The 23,450-nt window shown below is 51.4% G+C and overlaps 3 protein-coding genes across 5 annotated transcripts; 1 reads left to right on the top strand and 2 right to left on the bottom strand.

The window, feature by feature from the left end:
• FAM32A (family with sequence similarity 32 member A) lies at positions 1 to 4,669 on the bottom strand. Of its 2 annotated transcripts, XM_033135225.1 has the most exons (4): positions 4,509 to 4,669; positions 4,265 to 4,406; positions 539 to 592; positions 1 to 259 (listed from the first exon to the last, which is right to left on the bottom strand). In XM_033135225.1, the coding sequence occupies exons 1-4, from the start codon at positions 4,580 to 4,582 to the stop codon at positions 191 to 193; spliced, it is 339 nt and encodes a 112-aa protein (XP_032991116.1). In that variant the 5' UTR covers positions 4,583 to 4,669; the 3' UTR covers positions 1 to 190. The 2 variants fall into 2 exon arrangements, with proteins under 2 accessions (XP_032991116.1, XP_032991117.1); XM_033135226.1 differs by lacking the exons at positions 1 to 259; positions 539 to 592 and adding an exon at positions 3,703 to 4,109.
• A 1,821-nt stretch (positions 4,670 to 6,490) lies between these two features.
• CIB3 (calcium and integrin binding family member 3) lies at positions 6,491 to 12,122 on the top strand. The gene is made up of 6 exons (XM_033134106.1): positions 6,491 to 6,691; positions 6,884 to 6,918; positions 8,606 to 8,717; positions 9,644 to 9,791; positions 10,605 to 10,800; positions 12,000 to 12,122. Exons 1-6 carry the CDS (start codon positions 6,641 to 6,643, stop codon positions 12,019 to 12,021), a joined length of 564 nt encoding a protein of 187 aa, XP_032989997.1. The 5' UTR covers positions 6,491 to 6,640; the 3' UTR covers positions 12,022 to 12,122.
• Positions 11,955 to 22,072, bottom strand: HSH2D (hematopoietic SH2 domain containing). Of its 2 annotated transcripts, XM_033134103.1 has the most exons (8): positions 21,688 to 22,072; positions 20,731 to 20,801; positions 19,333 to 19,479; positions 17,256 to 17,345; positions 16,087 to 16,252; positions 15,406 to 15,540; positions 13,598 to 14,198; positions 11,955 to 12,092 (listed from the first exon to the last, which is right to left on the bottom strand). In XM_033134103.1, exons 3-7 carry the CDS (start codon positions 19,455 to 19,457, stop codon positions 13,632 to 13,634), a joined length of 1,083 nt encoding a protein of 360 aa, XP_032989994.1. In that variant the 5' UTR covers positions 19,458 to 19,479; positions 20,731 to 20,801; positions 21,688 to 22,072; the 3' UTR covers positions 11,955 to 12,092; positions 13,598 to 13,631. The 2 variants fall into 2 exon arrangements, with proteins under 2 accessions (XP_032989994.1, XP_032989993.1); XM_033134102.1 differs by lacking the exon at positions 11,955 to 12,092 and having other exon boundaries at positions 13,489 to 14,198; positions 21,688 to 22,071.
• Between the last annotated feature and the right edge of the window lie 1,378 nt (positions 22,073 to 23,450).

The following is a 23,450-nucleotide window of genomic DNA, read 5'->3' as shown; positions in this document are numbered from 1 at the left end:
TAGACCAAAAGGATAGTCTTACTTTAATCAAGTTCCAGAATGAGGGCACACTGCTTTGAAAAGCACTGTCTCAGCAGGAGACGCCATGGTGTGTATAAAAGAATGTTTCTAAAAAATACCAAAGGCACCAAATAGAACCCAACTTGACCTTGTTTCCCCAAGGTGTCACTCCATAGCCCAGGTGGGGAGGCTACTTCGTCCAGCTGACTTTGGGAATGTCATAGTGCTCTGTGAGCGTATCCAAGTGTCTGTTAAAGTCCTAGGGAAGCCGAAGAGAAAGCCCGCATCAGCACAGCACCACGCAGCGATATGGAGCACTACCACCCGCACTACTCCACACCCTGCCTCCCCTCGGTGAGCCCTCTCCTCTCAGAGCCACCCTGCCAGGCCTTATCGCAGTCAGAACGCTGGCATCTCTCTTCAAGGACCCCAAAGAGGTTGGGTAAACCCCCTCCTGGCTGACATTCCATCGGATCCTCTGCCTGGGCCCAGCTGGGACTTACATGGTTCAGCCTTCAGCACTGGGCACGTGACTTACCTCAACTCTTTGCTTGTGGGTTTTGGATGCTTTCTTCAGGATCCTTTCCATTTGCTGAAAAGAGGAGAGAAATGCAGGTGAGTCATGTGTTCAATACAGCCCAGACCAGCACAAGATGGAAGATGCGAGCCCTAGCCGGCCTGGTTCTCACACCTAAAACAGCTGGAGGTCTCAGTTCCCTCCGCTGCACTCAGGCTGGTCCGACAGACCAGACCTTTGGCTACAACACATTCCCCCAGAAACCCAGGTCAGCTGCCCTTTGGTCTGAGTGGCAGGAAATGTACTAGCACCGACTAGACTCTGCTGGGAGCTGTACAAGTGCTTCCTGCTTCCTTGGGCAATTGACAGAAATCTCATTTTGCAGGAAAAAAAAGTCCCAGATGGGGTTTGAGGAAGGATGAAAAATGAGGAAAGGACCTGGCACATAGTAGATGCTTGAGTGACACTGCCAGGAGGGCTGCAAGATCCAAATCCCCTTCACAAGTGACTCTGGACTATGCATCCAGCATCACCACAACCTGTCCCACCCCTCATTCCCAACACCTGAACGTACCTGGCTAAGAGTTAGGAGCGTGGGATGCAGAGCCACACAGACCTGGGGCCATACCTGGCTCTACCCTTAGTAACTGGATGACGAGTAAACCGCTCGCCTCTCTTTGGTGGCCCACCCCACCCTGTACACCCAGAAGCTGCACTACCTGGTTTCATGGCCTTGCGCAGTTATCTGCCACACTGACTCTGGGCTGGCCCTGTGTCTCAGTTTACTTAACGGAATGTAGTGTCAGTGCTGTGCTGAAGCCGTAAGGAAAGCTAGCATCTTTTGCTTTGTGCCCCTGGAAGCCAGCCATCATGCAGGAAGTCTGATGACCTTAGTGGAAAGAAAGGACCTGGAAGTGACATATGGGGAAAGAGGCCATGGAAGGAACACTGAGGCATCGGACATGTGACAGCAAAGCCATCTTGGATGTTTCAGTCTAGTTCGGCCTCCAGCCCCAGCTGCTGTCTGACTGCACCAACTCTAAGTAAGGTCAGCAGAACCACCTAGCCGAGCCTGGTCAATCTACAAACACATAAGATAATACTGTCAGCTGCCACCTGGCTGCTCCTCCCTGTCCCTCATCTCCTTTGCTGCCTGATCTCCTTCTGCTTCCAGTCAGCTCCCACCGGCTGACCCTCCCTCTCAAGTGTCTGTCCCTGCCTCTCTTCCTGCTACGTGAGGCTCATGTCTCTCAACAAGAGGCCGCGCTGACCTCACCAGCTGTCACCAATGCCAGGCCCTTGGTGGGGCTCTGCCTTCCCTCTCCCTAACTCCATGAATCAGGTTCACAGGGTATCTTGGGTGCTGTCACCATCTCCACTTCACACACACAGAAAATAAGGACCAGAGTGCACATCAGCTGATGGCCTGATCCCTTCCTCCAGGCCAGGGCTGTACCCCAAGGGCCCTGCACTCGCTCCAGCCTTCATGCTCCCTGCACTCGATGAAACACCTTCCACAAGGGAATCTGCATTGCCCAACTGTACCTAGCTTTTGCCCACACCTTCTTCCTTCTCTCTCATCCGCCCCTCCTCTCTCTCTCCTCGGTCAAACAAAACCTGCAAGAGCACTGCTCGTTTTAAATGCCAAGAACAAAAATTTTCCCTTGACCTTCTACCACCTCCAGTTCCAAGGGACCCATTTTTCTGTTCCCCTAGAGAGTAAATCTTCTAAGAGTCACTTCTATTCCTGGTTTCCACCTCTGCGTTTCCCCACCCTCTCATGGATCCACTCTAATCCAGCTTTCCTTTTAAATTTTATTTTTAATTATAGTTGACATACAATATTACATTTATTGAAGAAAGAATCAGCCTTTCTTCCTCCTCATTCCAAATGCCAACAAAGGGCTCTCAGAGCTCACCCCACAAGACCTCTTGGCAGGATATGATACGGCTGATCAATTCCTTCTCCCCAAAACTTTCTCCACTCGGCTCCTAAGGATACACACTCTCCTGATTTTCCTCCTTCCCATGATCCTTTGCAATTTCTTCTCTGCCACCTTCTAATCACCAGAGGTCAGACCTTATACCTTTTCTCTGTCACTGTTGCTCCTCAGAGGAGGTCATCCAGTTCTACAGCAACTCCCCGATGTTTATCTGGGGCTCAGATCTCTCCACTAAACTGCAGATTCAGAAATCAAACGCTCCACGAGAATTCTCCACTTGGATTACTAAAAGGGACCTCAAAGTTGACTTCTCTAAAACCAAGGTCTTGATCCCTCCCTTTAGAAACCTGCTTCACCCACAGTCCTTCCTATCTCAGTAAATGGCACCTTCCTTCACCCAGCTTCTCCTGCCCAAAATCTTGGTCATCCTTGATTCTTCTTTCCCAGCCCACACGCAACACGCAATCCATCAGCTGATCCTGCTGTCCTTCCTTCCAAATCTATCCCAAATTCGATACCTTCCATAGCTTCCACTATTACTGCCCACCTCTAAGAAGCCACTATTAATCGCACTGTAGGTTGCATTAGCCTCTTCCCCACTCCATTCCTGCTCCAGGAGTTATAGCCCAAGCCTGCCTCTGATTATAACTGTGGGAAGGGACTTAAGTACATTCACTTGTTAAATCCTCACCAAAAACTTACGAGGTAGGGACTTAAGCCCCACTTTCCTGATGAAGAAACTGAGGTGTGGGAGCTTAGCCAACTTGCCCAGAGTTACACCACCAAGACTGGAACCCAAAAGACAGTGCTTCTCATCTCTCTCTCTCTCTCTCTCTCTCTCTCTCTGTACTACTGAATTAAGCCTGAGAGCAATAAGTACAATTTTCCCCATGTCACTTGACGGCATCACCCAGACCAAGATTAGAGTTTTTCAGCCTGGTGCTTTGACATTTTGGGTACTGCGTTCTTCCCTGTAGGGGCACTATCTTGAGCACTGCAGAATGTTGAGTAGCATTCTGACCTCCACCCACTAGATGCTAGCAGCTCCCCTCCTGAGTTATGACAAAGAAAAATGTCTCCAAACATTGCCAAATGTCTTCTTGGGAAGGGAAGTAGGGGGACAAAATGGCCCTCAGTTGAGACCTATTAGTCCCTCCCCCCAGCGTAACGGGCCAAGCTTATCTAACGTTGCCCCCTCCTATGCCCCACCACCCACATTTATCGATATTTAGAAAAATAACAGACACTTAAAAACAACATATTTGAATCTGCCAACGAAGTCGTCACGGGAACAGAGTTTGTGGACACTTACAGCAGGGAGCACGACCATTTAACATCAACAGCTAACATCAACTGAGCAATGACTTTATACCAGACCTAGTGACAAATGCTTTACATGCCATCACAAAGCTCCCATTCCTTTTAGGAAAAAGTACGTATCTTGACCCCTACAGATGAGGAAACTGGGGCACGGAAAGAAGATGAGTCACTGGCCCAGTGTCACAGGGCAAAGGAGCGACAAACCCGGTCTCCAGCTCTGGCTCCTTTCAACGCCATCTCTAGCTCTCCCCTCTGCTGTCCCCTCGGGCTGAAGGTCCTTCCCGTTGTCCGAGCTCCCTCAGACGCGGACTCTTCCTCTTGCTCAGCATCTTTCCCCCGGAATTAAGATCATTTCTGACCGCTCGCCCTCCTCCAAGCATCCCGGGACTGTCCCGGTTCCGAGTCTCCGGGCTTTTCCTAAGCACCCACCCCGGAGACCCAGGCCCGCGGCGCGGGGCATCCCCAGCCTTTCCACCCGCCTCACCCGCTTCTCCTGCATCTTCTCGAAGGCCGCCTGGGCCGGGGTCCGCTTGTCCAGACCGCGCCGCTTCTCCTCCTCGTTCTTTTTGCTCGTTCCCATCGCTTCCAGGAGTTTCGCCTGGTCTTTGTCCTTCTTTTTCTTCTTCCTGGGAGGGAAAACAGAAGATGGAGTGAGGGCGGCCAGAGAGCAAGAGCCCGGGGTGTCGGAAAAAGGCTTACGGGGCAGACGATGGGCTTTCGGGACTCACCGCTTGGTCACGCCGACCTCTGCAACGCCTTTCAGCTTCAAGGGCCCCTTTTGGACCTGCTCGTAGGACGCCATGACGCCTGTCTGCAGTTCGCCAGGTAAACTGCCACACTTCCTGTTCACTGTTTCCGGAAGAACGCCTGCCTCCCTTGGTCTTGAGTGGCCCAGCTAGGCGTTGCGCATGCGTCCTTGGCCACACTTCCGGGTTGAGGGCTGAGCCTGCAGAGTCAGGCGCTATGGGCCACTCTGCACCCTGTGCCACACTTCCGGCTTTGGGCCCCACTTATGGTTTCTCCGCTTTTGGGTTCCTCTAGACAATTGAAACCAATTTGACAAACTCCAATTCTTAACACCCAACGCTTTTTTGAGTGTTTTGCATGTATTTGGATAGCCTGTTCTTTTTTATTGCCATATTTTGACGGTTCAATGGTTAATACGCATTTTAATTTGTACTGTTGCCCAAATTGTACCAGGGACTTGGGCAGGGTGGTGGTGGGAAAGGTAGGGGATGAAGGAGGTAGAAAAAGCAAGCATCCCCAAATCTAGACGACACTGGACCAAGGAGGGCTCGGTGCCTGCATTTCCCAGTTCTACCTGCAGGGGGCAGCAAGCGGCTGCCCAATTCTCCAGCCAAAGTCTCACCTTTTAGCATTTCAGAATTGGATGAGAATGCCAACAGAGAACCATGGGGGACTGCCAGCCTGTGCCAGCTTCCTCATGGGTCCATCCATGGTAGAATCAACTCCTCAGAGAGGGACACAGGAGAAACTCAAGTGGAGAAATCTCTTCTCCCCAGCCAACCCAGCAATTTTGGAGCTCGTCTACAGCGCTTCCAAGACTGTGTGCCCTGGAGCAAGTGGCTTGAAGTCTTTGAGCTTCCCTTTCCTCATAAAATGGGGGTGATGAAAACAACAGCTAATACTTTATATGGATTTACATGGATCATCTCATTTACTCTCACAGCCACCTTGTTACATAAACCATCCTGATTTTATTAGAGGAACTGAGGCACAAACTGGAATCCAACCTATGCTGAGTGTTCCATCCCTGCTTTTGTCACGACACTATGAAGCCATCCATCGTAGATGCATCAATATTTTACAAACATTTAAGACAGTATTTCTCAACCTTTTTTTCATTATCAACACCTAAAGAGAACACTTTAACTTAAATTCACTTAATAAGAAAAGTTAAATACTGATGAATAAGATTTTATCAGGGAGGGTAGAGCTTTGAAGGGCCAGAAACCATTGAAATATCTAAGGTTTTCTTGTCCCCACCCTGAACCAATTTTTTGTCTCCTTTGGGGTAATATTACTTCCACTGATAATTAATGTTCTAAGGGGAAATGTCATATGAGGTGTTTCCCATTTGAGGCTATTATGAATAAGACATTCATTACAGGTTTTTGTATGAACATAAATTTTCATTTCTCTGGGACTGCGCAAGAGTGCAAGTGCCGGGTCATATGATAGTTGCATGTTTTGTAATTTTATTTGATTGTGGCAAGAACACTTAACATGAGATCTATTGTCTTCAGAAATTGTTAAGTGTACACTACATTAATGTTGATGACAGGTACAATGTTGTACAAGTTTTTCATCTTGTTTAACTGAAACTTTATGCCCAGTGATTAATAAGTCCAATTTTTTGGTTGCATTAATGCCCTCATTAGATCTCAGAACAACTCTATGAAGTAGGTACAAAAATAATTTCCATCTTACAAAATGAGGCTCAGAGAGGTCAGGTGACTTGCCTGGGGCCACACAGCTAGTGGGTAGAGAACTAGTATTTGAGCTGGAATATGCTTGAAGCCTCTCCACCATAATGCCTGTCTCTGGAAGGTGCCCCCTCCCCCCAAGCCCACCTGGTGATGGCAGATGTGGTCTGAGGCTCTGTGACCTCCCACAGACTTTCTTCTTGCCCTGGTGGCCGTGGACATACTCAGACTGTTGGCCAGAGAGCTTGGCTGTAACTTGAGTCTCACCCAGGCTTGGGGTGATGGGGCGGGTGGGCGGGTGACAGCCAGGGCAGGGAGATTTGCCTAGACACTGGTGCGTGGCAGCCTGGCAACCGTGTGGCCCTGAGGAGCCTGGGGGCTTCAGGAGCCTGTTCCTGGCGGTGGCCTTCATCATGGGCAACAAGCAGACAGTCTTTACTCATGAGCAGCTGGAAGCGTATCAGGTGGGAGTAATGTGTGGGGCAGCTTTGGTTTCCTGGCCTGAGGAATGGGGGCAGCATCCCTTGGTCCTGGGTGGGCAGTCAGCAAGGGTTCCTGGTGCAGCTCTGTGTGTGGCATCGGCAGAGATGAGCAGGGGGAGGTGGGGAGAGGAAGCCCGGGTAGGGGCTGGGCCAAGCCAATGTCTCTCTCCCCAGGACTGTACCTTCTTCACGAGGAAGGAAATCATGAGGTCAGTCTGGGGAGGAAGGGAGGAAGACCCGGAAACAGCTTTCTATACGGTATTGGAGGATGTTTGGAATTTGACAAGGGCCAATGCTTCGTGGCAGTTAGAGAGCTAATGGTCAGTGGACAGAGGCAGAGATGGGGCGGCTGAGAAGCCACATCTGATCTTATTGTCTCGCCTGTAGGCTGACGAGCTTGGATTTTCTCCCAAGGGTGGCAGGGAGTCATGGAGAGTGTGTGAGCAGGGGAGAGACAGGTCAGCATGTTAGAAGGATCCCACCCCCCAGGCCTGTGTGAAGAGGCTGAGACTAGAGGCTGGGGGCACAGCTGCAGAGTCAAGAGGCAGCTCTGGGCTATGGGGTTGACGTCAAGGGGAGGGTACAGGGAGGCGCCCTGAGGCTGTTTCAGGTCCCTGGTGTGAGCGAGACAGACATAAATGGGTATCCCACATCATCACTTGGCCCAGGGAGCCATTGTCCAGAGGCCCTGACCCAGGAACTTGGAGCTGTGAAACCCAAGCTGGCCAGGGTTCGGCTGCAGAGTGATCGGGGCCAAGGGCCCAATTGTGTGGGCAACGGACATCCATTATTGATGGGCACACCTTTCACCAGTGAGCCCCATTGTCTGGGCGAAGACAGCTCGCAGGGTCACCCCGGCTATGATGATCGAATTACTGATGGGGAAACTGAGGCTCAGACAGGGGAGGCTGACCCCAACTCTGCAGATGGGATGAGTCCCAACGAGTTTGAGGGCGGATATTTCGTCTATCCCAAGCTTCTCGCTTGTCAGACAGACTAACTGAGGCTCAAAGGAGAAGAGGGACTTGCTCAAGGCCGTACAGCACCTCAAACTCGGGCTGTCCCTGGAGGGGACCCATCCGGTGGTCAAGACCGGATTCCAGATACTCCCTTCCTTGAGTACCTAGTCACCGTATGACCCAAAGGCTCCTGTCCCCTTCTGAGACAGTCTCTAGCAGCGTGGGGACTTCTCTATTAGGTCATCAAGGAAAATCTCTATTAGGGTGTTGCTCAGGGGCCCAATGAAGGAATGGTGTCACCAGGTGAGTGCATCATAGTTCAGAGCTGGCCTCCCAGTCGAGGTAGTGGGTATGGCATTTGGTGTTTTCCAAAATGCCTTTCAGTTACCCTTTTGAAAAGCCTGAATATTAGCCTTTGTCTCTGCTCTGCCTCATTGAGGGAATCCTGCCTCCCATTATGGAGGGGGAGAGGGAAAATGAGGAGGAGGGTCTTTAAAAACATGGTCTTGCTGACAAAGTGATGACGTCCAGAGATTCATAGGTCGGTTCAGATTCTCTCAATGCTTATTGTGAAATGATCTCGCCCTACGCACTCTCCCTTCTGTCAAGCCCATTTGCCTGGTGAGCTCCTAGTCATGCTTCCAAACCCAGCTCCAATGACCCCTCTTCCAGGAAGTCCTTCATCCTGTCTGGCTTGCTTCTCCGAGTCTGGTGTCCCCAAGCTCTGGGACTGTCTGTCTACCTTGGCTTTGTCCCCAGGGAGATAGAGGTGCCTGTGTGTTGCTCTGTGTGCCTGAAGGCTGGGCCCAGGACTGATGGCTCTTAGGGACCCAATATCCTTCAGTGTGGAGTGAGTAGCTGCAAGAGTGAGAGAAGAGGGACAAGTCCCCTCCCTCCCACCTCCCAGCACTTCCTGGTATTTCCCTCCCTACACTAGGCTCTTCTATCGCTACCAGGACCTGGCCCCCCAGCTTGTCCCCCTCGACTATACCAACTGCCCTGATGTGAAGGTGCCCTACGAGCTCATCGGCAGCATGCCTGAGCTGAAGGTATGGCCGGGTCATGGGGCAGGCAGGGGGAAAACACTAGAATTCCTTTGCTGCATGCCAATGAGGTGCAATGATTCCCATTTTGCAGACGAGAAAACTGAAGTACAGAGAGGTCAAGACACTTGTTCATGGCCATGAAGCCAGAACATGACAGAGACAGGATTCAAACCCTGGGTTGTTGGGAAGATGAGATGAGATCATGCTTAGCACAGGGTTTGTTGTATGGCAAGTACTCAGGGAACGTTAGTTCTTTTCATCGTACGAGCTGCTAATGTTCAACACATGGTTTGAAGGGGACTTGTGGAGTGAGTGACTGTGCCTAGAGATTATTGTATCACAAGGGACAAAAAGCTTACTCAAAAGGGACGCAATGGATTAGATCGCATGAGCAAAAAATCCAGAGGCAGGGCTAGCATCAGGTATGGCTGAAACCAGGGTCTCTGAGAATCTCTTTCCATCTCTCAGCTCCTAGGAAGAGGCCTCATTTTCAGGCAGTGTGTATGGCATTTGAGGTAGTGGATGGAGCCCTCAGAGGCCCCAGGTTTCCTCCTGTCAGCTCTACAACCATCAGAAAGCAGGTCCCTCCATCCCAATTTCTTCAGAAAACCTCCCAGGGCAGCCTCCAATTGGCTAGTTTGAGTCATGTGCCTATCCTAGAGCCAATCACGGTTGCCAGGTAAATGGAAGTCTCTGATTGGCCTCACCCAGGTCTTGTGGCTGCCGCTGCAGATGGAAGTGGGGTCAACACCACCCAGACCACAGGGACAGAGAGTGGAGTTGTCTGAAGTTCTGTCCAGGGACCATGGGAGGGAGGGAGTCTCGTGGGGGTTACTTGGAGGTTCCCGGGAAGGTGGGTGCTGAGAGTGAGACCCCATGGAGCCCCTGAGACCCTGGCCAGGGATGGCCTCCCTTCTTCCTGTTCCCAGGACAACCCGTTCCGCCAGAGGATTGCCCAGGTCTTCTCCGAGGATGGGGACGGCCACATGACCTTGGACAACTTCCTGGATATGTTTTCTGTGATGAGCGAAATGGCTCCCCGTGACCTCAAAGCTTACTATGCTTTTAAAATCTATGGTGCGTGCAGGACCCTGGGTTGGGGAGTGTGGGGTAAAGAGTGGGAACAAGACCAGGCCTCGGGCTAGGGGCTGCTCTGCTGTCACAGTGTCTCCCCAAGGGCTTCGAGGCCCAGCTTGGCCTTTTTCTCCACCCTACCTCCCGACCTCATCTCCTTGCTCACTCCATTCTAGCCACACTCTTCCTCCAACACACCAAATTCTTTCTGTCTCCAGACCTCTGCCTCTATCTGCCCAGAACACCTCTCCCCTGGCTCCTTCCTACCTCGAAGTTTAGGTCAAAAGTGGCCCCCACCCCAGTCATTCCCCACCCCCTTCCTATTTCTCTCCTAGCATGGAGCAATGCTGCTTAATTTCTTGTTCATTGATCTGTTCACTTTTTATCGACTTTCTCTCTGAGGAGACCCAGGGCAGTAAGTGTCTGTTTGGTTCACCATCTGTCTCTTAGGTCTGGCACATAGTAGGTGTTCAATAAATACTTGTTGAATTAATAAAAATTTATCACAGTGCCTGGCACTCAATAGGCACTCGATGAATACTTGTTGAGTGAGAGAATGAATGAATGAATGAATAACGGTCGTCATGATGCCTGGCACATAGTAGGTACTCAATAATAAATACTTGTTAAATGGATGAATGAACTTGTCCCAGCCCAATTCAAAAGCAAGACCCAGCTTCTCCCCCAGGGTCTTGGGTTCCCTCCAGGGCCTCAGTTTCCTCCTCTGTTATATGGGGACAAGGTATGCCCACCCTGGCCCAGTCACCCTTCCTCCTGTGCTGCCCACCCCACATCCCCATCCATCCTCCTGCTCAGACTTCAACGAGGACGACTACATCTGTATGTGGGACCTGGAACAGACGGTGACCAAGCTGACACGGGGGGAGCTGAGCGCTGAGGAGGTGAGCCTGGTGTGCGAAAAGGTGCTGGATGAGGCCGACGGGGACCACGACGGGCGGCTGTCCCTGGACGACTTCCAGAACATGATCCTGCGGGCACCCGACTTCCTCAGGTGACACTCTGCCGCCCTGCCGCCTTGCACAATCCATTTCCACGTGTGAGAAGGGATCTGAGTTCACAGACTTGGTTTGTCAAAGCTCCTTTGTTCATTCATTTGTGACCTTGGGGAACTTGCGCAACCTCCCTGGCCTCAGTCTTTAAAATCGCCTGCATCTTTAAAATGGGGACAATTAGGGACCCCATGGGCACCTCCTGTGGGTGGTCACAGCTCTTTGGGGGAGTAGAACATGGCTGAACTTCAGTCCTCCCTTGCTTGAACATTTTGCAGTGAACAGACTGCACAACTGTACTTGGCAACCCTAGGGAGACTCAGAGCCCCCCACTGTATGTTGGATAGTGAGGGTTACATGAGTTAGTATAGGGGGTGGCCCGCCACCTGGTTTTGTACTTCCCAAGAATAGTTTTTAAATTATATTTTTAAATGGTTGGGGGGAAAAAATCAAAGAATAATAATACTCCACGATACTTGAAAGTGATGTGAAATTGATATTTCCAGGTCCATCAATAGTTTTACTGGCACACAGCCATGCCCATTCGTGTCTGCATTGTCTGTGGCTGCTTTCGGACTACAAGGCAGGGTTGAGTTGTGCCAAGTTGGAAATATCAACTATTTGGCCTTTTCCAGAAAAAAGTTGACTGACCTCCGAGTTAGTACATGGAATGAATTTAGAGCAGTGCCTGGCATGCAGTTGGTGCTCAATAATTGTGTGCTGTGGTTGCTGGGTTGGCTGTTAGTATGGTGGTGTCCTTGCCTGCACAAAGGACCTCTTTCCTCTACCCTGGATAAGCAAGGCTGGTCTCCTAGCAGATGGAGACACAAAGAATGAGAACCAGGATGATGGAGCACCCTCTGTGTGTCCCACTTTCCGCCCTCAATATAGCCCAATGAAGGAGAGACAGCTATTATCCTCATTTCATAAGGGAGTAAACTGAGGCACAGAGAGGGGCAGGCACTCACTCAGAGTCCCACAGCAAGTCCAGAATATAAACTTTGATCCAAAGAGATGTGCTCCCAACCGCTGGGGGACTCAGGAGATCTACAGCCTGGGGCTTCTTGCGGGGGGCGGGGGAGGCCATCTCCCCACGTGGCTCCTGACCTGCCTCGGAGACTCCCGGCTGGAGTGTAGGGGAGGAGGATGCAGGGGTTGCCCTCTGCCTGATGACACTGACTCCGTTCCTCTTTGCGCACAGCACCTTCCACATCCGCATCTGAAGACACCAAGGAGGAAGAGCCGGGCCAGAGGAGGGTAGGGTGACACCTCTCCCCACCATGGAATCTGGGCTCTGGGAATAAACACACATCACTGAGTCACACCTCCTGGGACGACATGTTTTCCACTTAAACCTGGCAGAGGGGAGGGAAGAGGCCTGGGATCTCATCTCTGCCCTCCCTGCGTGACCCTGGGTGTGGCTGCACCCTCTCTGGGCCACTATCGGCTTGTTTGTACAAGGAAGAGGCTGACTTAGATCTCTCTCTACTGTGAGGGCTGGGTGTTTCGGTGTGGGTCTCAGTGGGCAAAGATGAGGTGTGGAGATGAGGCCCATGCCGTCCTACCCTACGGCCCCCCAAGACCAAACCCTATCCCCAACTGCTCGAGGCCCCTTTCCCCTCAATCCCGGAATTCCTCAAAGGGACTGAAGGCTTAACTCCTTGCTGATTCATTCACGCTGCCGGGGAGACCTCTGAGGGGTTGGCAGGAATGTCATTCACTGAGGCAGGCATAGTACTTTACAGTTAATTAAACCGCCTGCCCCTCTGCCATCACATTGGCTGCCTGTGACATCCCAGCAGGGCTGGCCAAGGACCAGTCACACTTCATTCAGAGGGAACAGAGTGACTTACCCAAGGCCACACCTCAAGTCATCTGCAGAGGCAGACTTGACCCCAGGCCCGGCTCACCCCAGATCCCAGACCTTTATACTTTGTGGATTTGGGAAGCCCCACACCCATTCCACCAGCGGTCACGCCACGGGGCCCCATCTATGGCCCCAAAGAACAGTCATTCCTGCAGCTGAGAGCAGCCTCAGGGACCTTCCCAGACATTCCCACTGTGTATCATTTCTAGAGAACCCACTCCCATCCTAACCCCCATTTATTAAGTGCCCACTGTGCACCAAAGCTCCAGGTTTTCTGCACATCCTGCTGCTTCATCCTGAGAAAGAGGGACTGCTCTTCTCCCCGTTTTCTAGATGAGGAAACAGGCCCAGAGAGGTCTAGTGACTTGCCAAAGGTCACACAGCCCTGTGATCCAGGCTTCCCCCCTGAGCTCTCCCCAACCATGGCCCTGGGCCCTCTCTCCCTTTTAAAGCAAATGACACAGATGCTTCTCCTAAAGCTGATGTTGGTGTCCGGGAGTGTCTGCTGTGCGTTAAGCCTTCCACGTGTCTCATCTCCTTTGTTTGCACGAGAAGCCTGGAGGAAGGCATGGCCAGGACATACTGGGGTGGAGCCCAGTACAGGGGCTGTGAGGAAAGGGCTCCAAATGACCTGACTTCCAGTCCCGGCTCGGACACCCTCCACCCCACAGCCGTGTAACCGGCCATGCCTCTCCTCCTCTCTGACCCTCGGTCTCTTCTTTAATATGTGCAGAAAGAGCCTACCTGATGGGCCTCCTCAGCGGTGTAATGGAAATAGGTGCCCCAGACCCTGCTGTAGCTGATTATTGTGATTCAGATAACCCCATTGGCAATTGCAGGAGCGGACTCAAGCAATGTCTTTATTGGGTTTCTCAGGGTCTAGAGGGCTAGTGGGTAAAGAACAGGGGGTCCAGGTGTGAGCAGCCCCTTACCACAAGGATCCCAGAGCCAGGGCGAACTTCTTTTCTAGCAGTATCCAGGGGCAAAGGGTGGCGGTGGACGGTACTCCTCGGGGAGCCAGTCCTCTTGGGGTTCTGCAAACCCCCTCGGCTCCGGTTTGGACACCTGTGAGGACAGGGCCCTCACAACCACCTGGTGCCAACCTCTGGCCCTCAGGGTCTCCTCGCTCCAGCTTGCCGAACTTGAGTCCCTCCTGGAGGAGTCCTTTTTGTCTCTTAGAACCTGGGGCTGTGAGGGGCTTGTGAGCGAGGTGGCCACAGAGGGGTGTGTGCAGATGTTACCGTCTCTAGCCACGTCACCTGCCTCGGCTCCTGAGTCATGAGTCACCTCCAGTTTCCTGGAGTCCCGGAGCTGTGACAAGCTCACGGCTGCCAGGTGGGATTTCAACTGCTGCTGGACCTTCTTGCCAGTCTGAGGGAGCGTCTTGAGGTTCTTCCAGAGTTTGTGGCAGGCCTCTTCAAGAGGGGGCTTTGGAGGGCAGGAGGAAGTGGTTTCCTCCGTGGGTACTCTGCCCATCTCTGCCGATGGCTTCCTTTCCTTTGGCCGATGGAGCAGGACTGGTTTTGCAGAGGCCTGAAACCGAGAGTAGATGAGGCCTGTAGCCAACACGCCCACCAGAGCTCTGAATCTGCCCCAGAAATTGGGATCTGGGTCCCACCCATATGCCTTGGGGCCGACAACCATCCCCGTGTGAACCCCCAAAACTAATCTCATGGCCCATCCTTCCCATCTCAGTAAACGGCAAACCTTGTCTCTAAAGGGCCAGGGAGCAAATATTTTCTGCATTGCAGGCCATACAGTCTCTGTCTCATTACTCAGCTCTGCTGTTGTCAAGCGAGTGGCCCCACATTCTAATAAAACTTTATGGACACAGATGTCTGAGTTTCATCTGATTTTCACAGGCCATGAAATAATTTTTTTTTTTCTGATTTTTTTCAATGCCATGCTTAGCTCGTGGGCCATACAGAAACAGGCAGTAGACCGGATGTGGCCCTCAGGCCATAGTTTGCTGACCCCTAATCTACCTGGTTGTTCAGACCAAATCTTGGGTTTCATGTGTGGCAGATGCTGTTGATGGCCCAACCATATCCCCTTTGCCCTGAGCACGTCAGTGTCCCCAGCTCTACTCCCAAATGCTGGCCCTGGGGACTCTGCCTGAGGGCCTTCTCTGGCCACCAGTGCCCACTGTGTCCATATGGCAGACCAGAAGTACCAAAGAATCAAAATCTCTGAGGAATAGCGCTTGACCATTGATTGACGGAAGTTGAAGGATAAATACCCCAAGTCTCTCGCCCTTAAGGGGTGATAACTGAGGGGATAGGCAGACAGGAAACATGAAAACCCATAGATGAACAAGACTTTCAAATTTCAAGGAGTGCTCTGTTACAGATAAGCAGGGTGATGTGGTGGAGAAGGCAGGGGCACCAATTTTAGATCTAGAGATGGCAGGGAGACACTTGAAGAACTGAAGGAAGAAGCCAAGCATGGGAAATCTAGAGGCAGAGCACACAGCATGTGCAAAGGCCCTGAGGTTAGCTTGACGTGTCTGAACAACAGAAGGGACGGCAGAGGGGCTGAAGCGGAGCTGGTGATGGGCAGGAGGAGGAGCTGAAGTCACAGTTAGGATTTTCATCGCGGTGCCTTGGGAAATCGCTGGAAGGTTTTAAGCTTGGAGCTACAGGACATAATCTTCACCCTAGAAAGTCTCCTCTGGCAGCTGTTGGCCGGCTCTGCCACTGCCCCTCTCCCAGGTAGGAGGTACCAACTGTCTGTCACATACCTCCTTGGGTGCAGCCACAGGTCGGGAGGAAGGACTCTGATGTTCGCTGGGGCTGTGGGCTGGGCTGGCAGCTTCCTCAGCCAAGGCACTGGAGTAAAGGAAGAGCTCTTCATAGTCCACGTTTGCTGGATCCTTCTGTGGGGCAGAGGGGACCTGCACTCAGCCCCAAGGAGGGGTCAGGGATGGGACTGGGGTCCCCAGACCTTGGTATTTAGGGCTGCTCCACCTACAAACCTTGTAAGGAAGCATGTCCCTCCAACAGGTGCTTCTCAGGGCCTAGGCCCCGCCCACAGAAACGTATATGGGCCTTGGACATGCCTGCAAACCCTTATTAGGAAGTGTGCCTTTCTCACAGTAACTTCTGAGGACCCCACCCACTGATCCTTATAAGGAAACCTGCCCCGCCCACAGCAGCTTCTGAGGACTAGACCCCACCCACTGAAGCTTATAAGGAAATATGCTATTATAGATCAGCCAAGGTTATACCCTGCACGTGAATCCTTGTGAAAAATCAGCTGGGGGGCAGGCAAGGACCAGGAGGGGTGGAGCTGGGGCCAGGGACCATGAGAAGGACAGAGTCCACAAGAGGCTGAAAGGGACGGGTGGAAGCAACATGAGTCTGGGGGACTTGGCCCCTGGGAGGGCAGCTACGTCCCACCCCACCAGAGTCCCAACGCTTACCTGCCCACAGGGCTGCTTCAGCAGCTCCCCGTGTGGCCTCATGGGCTGCTGCTGGTGGAAGGTGACCAGTGCCTCCAGCGAGGCATGGGCTCTGTTCTCCCCAGGGATCATGAAGCTGCCATCATCCAAGAGCTTCACCATGAAGTGACGGCAGCAGCTCTGGGCTCTGTAGAAACACGGCCAGGGCTGGGACATCTCACTCCCCACATCTCAGTCCCCTCATTCCATCCCCACCCCCCAGCCCTTAATGGCTGCAGCCCAACTGCCCAGGTTCCCACGCAGCCTTCTCCACTCATTAGCCATGTTACTTGGGGGGTGACTAACCACACTGCGTCTCAGTTGCCCCATCTATCACACGGGGCTACGAAGGCTGATCTCAGCAGTTCTTGTGAAGACGAAACAAGCTACTAAAGGAAAAGCTTAGCTAAGTGCCTGGCTAGGGGTAAATGATCAACAGAAATGATAATGAAAATTTGAGTCAGGCCCCAGCGCTCCGTTAATGAATGGATACATTTATTAGTGGCCTACTACGTGCTTACTGTATCTTTTAATCCTCACATCAAGACTGAATTAATTCTAGCATTCCTATGTTAGAGATGAGGACTTAAGGAAGATACAAAAAGACTGAGTAACTTGTCCAAGGTCACCCAATGTGTAGTAGCAGGACTGGCCTGGGGCTGTGTCACTCAGTGCCCAAGCTTCCCCCCGCCGGGGGTAACTGTAACACGGCCACTGGATTTTTCTTTTCTTTCATTCCTTTGGTCTGGAATCCTTTTGAAAAGTAGTTTGTACTATGAAATCCTCTAAGTGGGAGCCAGGCCAGAGTTGGAGGACTCAGGGAGCGGGAAGGCCCTGACTTTCCCTAACATGTCCTCCCGGGTGGAGCCAGACAGTTGCCAAGTAGATGCTGCAAGGGAGAGTGGTGGTGAGCAGACGGGCAGCAGCCACTCACTCTCAGGCCGCCAGCAGCCCCTGTTCTCAGACGCAAAGTCTCAGTTACCATCAGGCCCGAGGCGACTGGTGACAGCCACAGCGGCACTGCACACTCTTCAGCCAGAACTTCCCACTAGTTGCTCTCTGAGAACTTATGGCATGAAGCAGCCCTTGCCCCCTCCATGGAAGCCCCAGCGCCCTCCTGCCCCCGCCCTGGCCCCTAGCCCAGGCCTTACTTGTAGGAGAGTGTGTAGCCCACGTGGGTATGACTGACCCTGATGAGAAAGGATCCCAGTGGCTGTGGCTCCAGCAAGTCCTCTGCCTCCCTGAAAGGGCACACATGGGGGAGATGGCTGAGGTCCAGGCAGCCAGCGTACTACCCAGACCCCTGCTGCACCAGACAGCCCAGGACTAAGCAAACAACCGAAAAGCATTTTTTTTCTTGGTTGTTTCAGACCTTGGGATATTCCGGGACATGTTCCCACAGAGGTGGCAGAAGGCCTCTGATGACCTTGACCCCGGGCTGACCTCCCATCTGCCACAGCCTCTGCCTGCCTTCCCAATGCCTGGAATCCCCCCAGGAAGGCAACTTTGGGTGTGACACGTAAAGCAAGAGTTGTTCCCAGATGCGTCTGAGATCAAAACCCAGCTCTGCTGTTCATTCACTGTGTGACACCCTGGCGAGGGTCAGTCCCTTTCTGACCTCAGCTTCCTCAAGGGGCCAGTAAACCCTCACTCCCAGTGCCAATGTGGGGACAACATAAGTGTGGGAACTTCTAGCTGGTACGTGCTCCCAAAGGCTCACTGTTATTGTAGTTGATCCTTGAACTACACGGTTTGAACTGCCAGGTCCACTTATGCGTGGATTTTTTTCAATAAATATACAAATTGGCCGTATGTATAGGATTTTCCATCCACGGTTGGGAATCCATGGATGTGGAGGGCTGACTGCACATATTGTTCTCCGCCATTTTATATAGAGAACTTGAGCACCCACAGACTTTCGTATCCATGGGGTGTCCTGAAACCAGTCCCCCATGGATACTGAAGGCCAATTGTAGTTAAGTTTTGGGGGAGTCAAAGTTCTATAGGGATTTTCAACTGCACAGGGAATTGGTGCCCCGAAACTCTGCGTCGTTCAAGCGTCAACTGTATTACTATCATTTACTATGACTAGTACTACTATTTTCCGGGGTTCACAGAGAGTAAGGTGGCCTTCTATAGGACAAGCCACACCATTTGGACCCACATTGTCCAGTACAGAGCCCACTACAAATGAGCGGTTACTGAGCACTTCAAGTGTGGCTGGTCTATAGCAAGACGTGGTTTCAACATACAATACGCACCAGATTATGGCACAGAATAGGGAATATAGTCAATAATATTGTAATAACTATGTGGACTTATCAGGGTTCTCACTTCGGCAGTTATATAAATGTCTAATCGCTAGGTTGCACATATGAAACTAATAATATTGTATGTCAACTGTAATTTAAAAAAAAATTTATTATAAAAAATTAATTAATTAATTAATTAAAGACAGTACAAGTAGAGGAATATGTATATATACTGTCTTATGAATGTTTTTTTAGTACTGATTACATGTTGACATGATAATAACAGGTTAATAAAAGATATGATTAAATTAATTCCAATTGTTTCCTTTTGCTTCTTTTAATAGAGCTACTGAAAATATAAAAATTGCAGTGTGTGGCTCTCATATATTATTGGCACGCCCGAGAACTCAGAAACCACGCACAATTATGTCTTTTGGCAGAACACAGCTTTTACAATATTCTCTTGATTTCCTACATGCCATGGGTCGCAATAAATGTTCTTTACTCCATTTATACAGAGCCAGGCCCTGGGGGTGACTAACTACATGAGTTTGTTCATCTCCTCAGAGCTCAGTCTGAGACAAACAATGCACATTAGTTGTATACCTGATGTATTAAGAGCAGCTGTTTAGGGCACTGTGTTAAGAATTCTGAGGCTGCATCCTGCCATCATTGATTGATGGTTCCTGGCTTGGACAACGGGGAGTGTGGGGGCCTGCCAGGTCCTGGCAGTGCAGGTCTGGTGGCCACTTGTATAGAGAAAACTGAGATCCAGAGAGAGAAAGTAACTTGCCCAGGGGCACACAGCGAGTTCACAGAAGAGGCAGGATTCAAGCCCAGGACTCCAGAGCTCTTTTCACCCTCTTAACACACTTAGCTGAGCTGAACCCAGAATTCCACAGTGAAAACCTGCCCCGGGTGGAGGCAGACAAAGAAAGAGGGTGAAGGGCAGGGTGGATAGTGTGTGGGTCCTCACTGTCTCGAGATGGCACCGTGGAACCATGCAGGAACCCCTCCTTGGGTCAGCTGGTCCACCTGTGTCTGCACGAACCAGTCCAGTCGTGGGGGCAGAGGCGGGGGCAGCTTTCTGGCCTCTGCCATGGCTTCCCGGGGATGATGTCACCTGGAGGCAGGAAGAAGGAGAGAGTCAAGCCTGGTCCACCTCTCACCTTTGTTCTGTCCTTGTCTCTCTTTTGAGAAGTCCTCCAAGCTGGAAAGAGCAACAGGCTTGAAACTGGCTTGTGTTTCTTGAGCAGCTACTATGTGCCGGCACTTTATGCACATTTATTCATTGATTCCTCCTAAAAATCCTCCAAGGATTTTTCCTTTTATTCTTATTAGGCCATTACTACAAGTGTTGGAAAATTCCCTTTATAAACATATGTATTTACGTTTAAGAACTGAGTTTATTTAAATATTAACTACCAATGTCCCCAGAAGAATGTGGAAATGGCAAAATGGTAAGTGAATGAAGGAAATAGTGGACATGCAGTGGGTGCCAGAAAGGGTTGCCATGGTTTCATTAAACACCACAGAGATGTGCCCCCAAACAGTTGCTTCTGCCATCGACACTGATGGCAGACCTATAATGTGCCAGGTAGATGGTTAATTCACATTCATTCTCGACAATTTCAAGTTCAGGTAGCACTAGAAGTAGAGAAAAACAGAAAGAAACCAGCACCAATTTGCAAAACAGTACAAAGTCAGTGGAAAGCTAGCAAAAGCCTTGTGCCCTGCTGGGTTGACCCCTCACATTCACCCTTAATTCTGTCCCCAGACTGGCCCTGCGCTACCCTCCCCCATACTGTCCCTGTCTAATTTTTCAATATTGCACAAGGTTCTTCCTACCAAGCTGTTTCCACAGAGAAGGACCTGTTGACCAACTCAGTCAATATTGACTTTCTCCTGTCAGAAAACAGATGTCAAGCACAGGGAGCGGCCCAAAGGAATTCTGGGGCAAGTGAAATTAAATCTATTAAGAAGTGTTTAATAAAGCAGGGTGACAAAGCGGTTCAGAACCTGGAATCGGAGCCAGACAGCCAGGGTTCAAATCCCAGCTCTCCCACTTAGCTGCTGGGTGACCTTGGGCCAGTCAACTTAAACCTCTCTGTGCCTATATTTTCTACTGCAATTTGGGGATAATGATGATATTTACCTGGTGTAGTTAAGCCCTGGCAGTGTGTGTTCTTTTCCTTTTTTGTAATAAGAATATCTGATTTAGGCTTTGATTGCTGAAGCATCCACTTCAGTGAGAGCAACCTCGAATAAACATTGCCAGCCACACGACTGAAGAGTCAGGCTGCCTTCCCCCACTGAAGCTCCTGTGTTTGGGAGATCGTGGTTGATTTCAGTAATTGGCCATTTGGCTACTTACCCATGTACGCTTGCTCTCTCTCCCTGGGATCTCGCTGTGCGGTCCCACATGTGTTGTATAATTCCCAGGTCCTATAAGTAATAAAAAAACCTTTATGATCATTATTTTTAAGTTTTCTGATGGTTATTGCTGAAGAGCATCTTGAAATCATAATAAGAACCACAAGGGCTGGTCCAGCCACACCACTGGTTATTGATAGGCTGAGACCAGCACAAAACACCTATATGTACATAATAAATATTCATGAGTCCAGTAATGACCCAGCATGGGGTAATGTTTACAGGCTTGTTCTTTTTTCTACCTGGGAGACCTCCTACTTATCCTTCAAGACCTCGCAAAAAAAAGCCCCCTCTCTAGGGGAAGAGCTTTCCTTCCTCTTCCCCTAAACAAAGCCCTGGTGACATTTTCTGTCCCCCACGTCCCCCACTGTTCTTGCCTCAGACCCAGCCTTGCCTCATGGAGCTGGAGTGTCTGTGTCTGGTTCTGTGTGTCCCATATTAGGGACTCCCAGGATCTGGGACCAGGGCTAGGTTCTTTTGGATTTTTCTGGGTCCACAGCATCACCTGGAGTTGGGCAGGCACAGAGGAGGGTGCAGGGTGTGTGCTGATGAAGAGTGTACTGATGAATGAAGCCATACTAAGTTTCAAACTCCTTACCCTGGTATTGGGGTCTCCCCCACCTCCTCATGGCCCATGTTCCAGCCCTAACAGCATCCTTGCTCTCCCCCAAATTACCAAGCTCTTTCTCCCCTCCACACTGTTGCCCATACTGTTCCCTGCCGGGAATGCCCTTTCCCCAGCTCCGGGGAAAGGAGCCAGGATGGGGCTCCTTTCTAAAGGGCCAGGATGGGGCTGAGGTTCTGGGGTGGGGTGGGGGCAGCCTCAGTCGGCAGGGGGCAGGCCTAGGAGGGGGCATGTGGTTCACTGAGGCGTCCCCACCCGGGGCACGGCACATACCTGGGAGACCCCTGGGAGGCCTTCGTTCTGGCTGTGCCCTGCGCCTGCACAAGGTTAGGTTTCAGTTCAGGGTCCACACGTCAGCGGGGCGGGGTGTCGCCCTGGGGCGGTTCCTGTTTCCTTCAGCAGGTGAGCCCCAGGGCGGGACCGGACAAGCCCAGTGGCCCTCTGTGTGAACTCTGACAAAGCCACTGAGCTAGCTGCAGGTGGAGGGGCACCCTCGCTCTCCCCAGACCTCAGCAAGCCTTTATTGAGCACCTGTTGTGAGCCAGATCCTCAGGGAGAGATGAGACTCCAAGACAGGCACAGCCCCCCACCCCATCCCACGCCCACCCCAGCATCTATATTAGCCAGCAATGAAGAGGAAGAAATTATTAACGTCCTTGTTTAAAAGTGAACAACTGGTCAGGAAGTGGGGACTGGAATTGCAAGAACCGCCCCAGAGGGACCTAATGATCTGAGGAAAGGGAACCTGGGGACAGGTAGGAGTCACCCTGATTGGGGTGGGGTGGGGGGAGGGGGGCAGCAAACTGCTTTAGGTGAAGGGAGCAGCACAGAAAAAGGGCCTGAGGCAGCATCGAGCCTGGACAGGCTGGCCCTCACTCACTGTGTACACAGGTCCACATTACGACTTCTGTAAAAGAAAACAAAAACAAAACCCAAACCATTAAAAATTATGACTGTGTCGGTATCATTATTATATATTCATTATTACTGTATTTGTTTTTTCCCTCCTGATTTTAAAAAACATTTTGGGGGCCCCTACATACATTGTGGGCCATGAATATGGGAACCTGCGCCTAACGGATCAACTGGCCCCGGATGTGTGCTGGCTGCCCCCCTTCCTTCTACAGCACATGGGCAAAACCACTTCCTCCTCCTCTTTCAGGCAGAATGGCCCAGATCCTCGTAGCTAAGCTGAGGGCGGGCGGGGAGCCCTCCCTGCAGGCTTATCACCTTGGCCCAGCAGGTCTAGATAACCTCATTGCAGCCTCAAGCTGGGTACCTTCACCGCCCCCTGCTCTACGGAGGGGTTCTGTCTGGAGTCTGTGGGTCAATAAGCCCCAAGTAGGAAACACAAACGAACCTGTTTCTCACTCACTCACTGTGTGGCCTTGGATGAGTTGCTCAACCTCTCTGGGTCTCAGTTTCCTCACCTGTGAAGTTGCACGATCATAGCCCTCCTCAGACATGTGACGATGGTAAGCGAGACAACCTTCAGGCACTTGCACTGGCCTCAGTTAAGAGTAATATCAGGACTCTTCACTGACTTCATCTGATGCTTTTGCATCTGGCTGGGGAGACGCAGGCTTGGGCTCCAGACCTCCCAGGCTGGGCCACCTTGGGCAACTCACTTCCCCTCTCTGATCCTCCATGCCCTCCACAACCCAACAGGCTGGCTCCCAACCTGGATGATGAGGAGCAACACTGCTGGGGAGGGGATCTAAGTGCCCAAGCAACCTTGTCACTGAGAAAGCCTGGCCATCAGGGTCTCATTGGCCTCGAGTTCAGCCTCCAGGAACATGGGGCCTTTCCGTCCACCTCTGGGCTGGCCCCCCGAGGCCCCACTACAGAGGGCTCCACCCAACTCCTCGGACCTGCTTGGGGGATGTGGTCTCCCACAAACATCACCTCTGAGAATGTCACAACATAATTCTCCCCTCCACTTCTCTGTGACCTGTCCTTGAAGCTGAGAATGGACAGGCAGCCCCCAGAGGAACTTCCGGAAGGGGACGAGCAGGGAGATCTGTGGCTGGGACTGC

Source organism: Rhinolophus ferrumequinum, chromosome 18, assembly GCF_004115265.2.
Source record: "Rhinolophus ferrumequinum isolate MPI-CBG mRhiFer1 chromosome 18, mRhiFer1_v1.p, whole genome shotgun sequence".
NCBI lineage: Eukaryota > Metazoa > Chordata > Mammalia > Chiroptera > Rhinolophidae > Rhinolophus > Rhinolophus ferrumequinum.
The sequence above is the reverse complement of the archived record's forward strand: the minus strand, read 5'-3'. Positions and strand labels throughout refer to the sequence as shown.

Coding starts and splice junctions, on each gene's coding strand:
- HSH2D (XM_033134103.1), bottom strand. CDS start 19,457: ATGGCAGAGGCCAGAAAGCTGCCCCCGCCTCTGCCCCCACGACTGGAC. Junction 17,346..19,332: donor CACGGTGCCATCTCGAGACA/GTGAGGACCCAC, acceptor GTGCCCTTTCAG/GGAGGCAGAGGACTTGCTGG. Junction 14,199..15,405: donor CTGTGGCTGCACCCAAGGAG/GTATGTGACAGA, acceptor TCTCGGTTTCAG/GCCTCTGCAAAACCAGTCCT.
- CIB3 (XM_033134106.1), top strand. CDS start 6,641: ATGGGCAACAAGCAGACAGTCTTTACTCATGAGCAGCTGGAAGCGTAT. Junction 6,692..6,883: donor AGCAGCTGGAAGCGTATCAG/GTGGGAGTAATG, acceptor CTCTCTCCCCAG/GACTGTACCTTCTTCACGAG. Junction 10,801..11,999: donor CGGGCACCCGACTTCCTCAG/GTGACACTCTGC, acceptor CTTTGCGCACAG/CACCTTCCACATCCGCATCT.
- FAM32A (XM_033135225.1), bottom strand. CDS start 4,582: ATGGCGTCCTACGAGCAGGTCCAAAAGGGGCCCTTGAAGCTGAAAGGC. Junction 593..4,264: donor AGAAGATGCAGGAGAAGCGG/GTGAGGCGGGTG, acceptor TCCTCTTTTCAG/CAAATGGAAAGGATCCTGAA. Junction 260..538: donor CCCACAAGCAAAGAGTTGAG/GTAAGTCACGTG, acceptor CGGCTTCCCTAG/GACTTTAACAGACACTTGGA.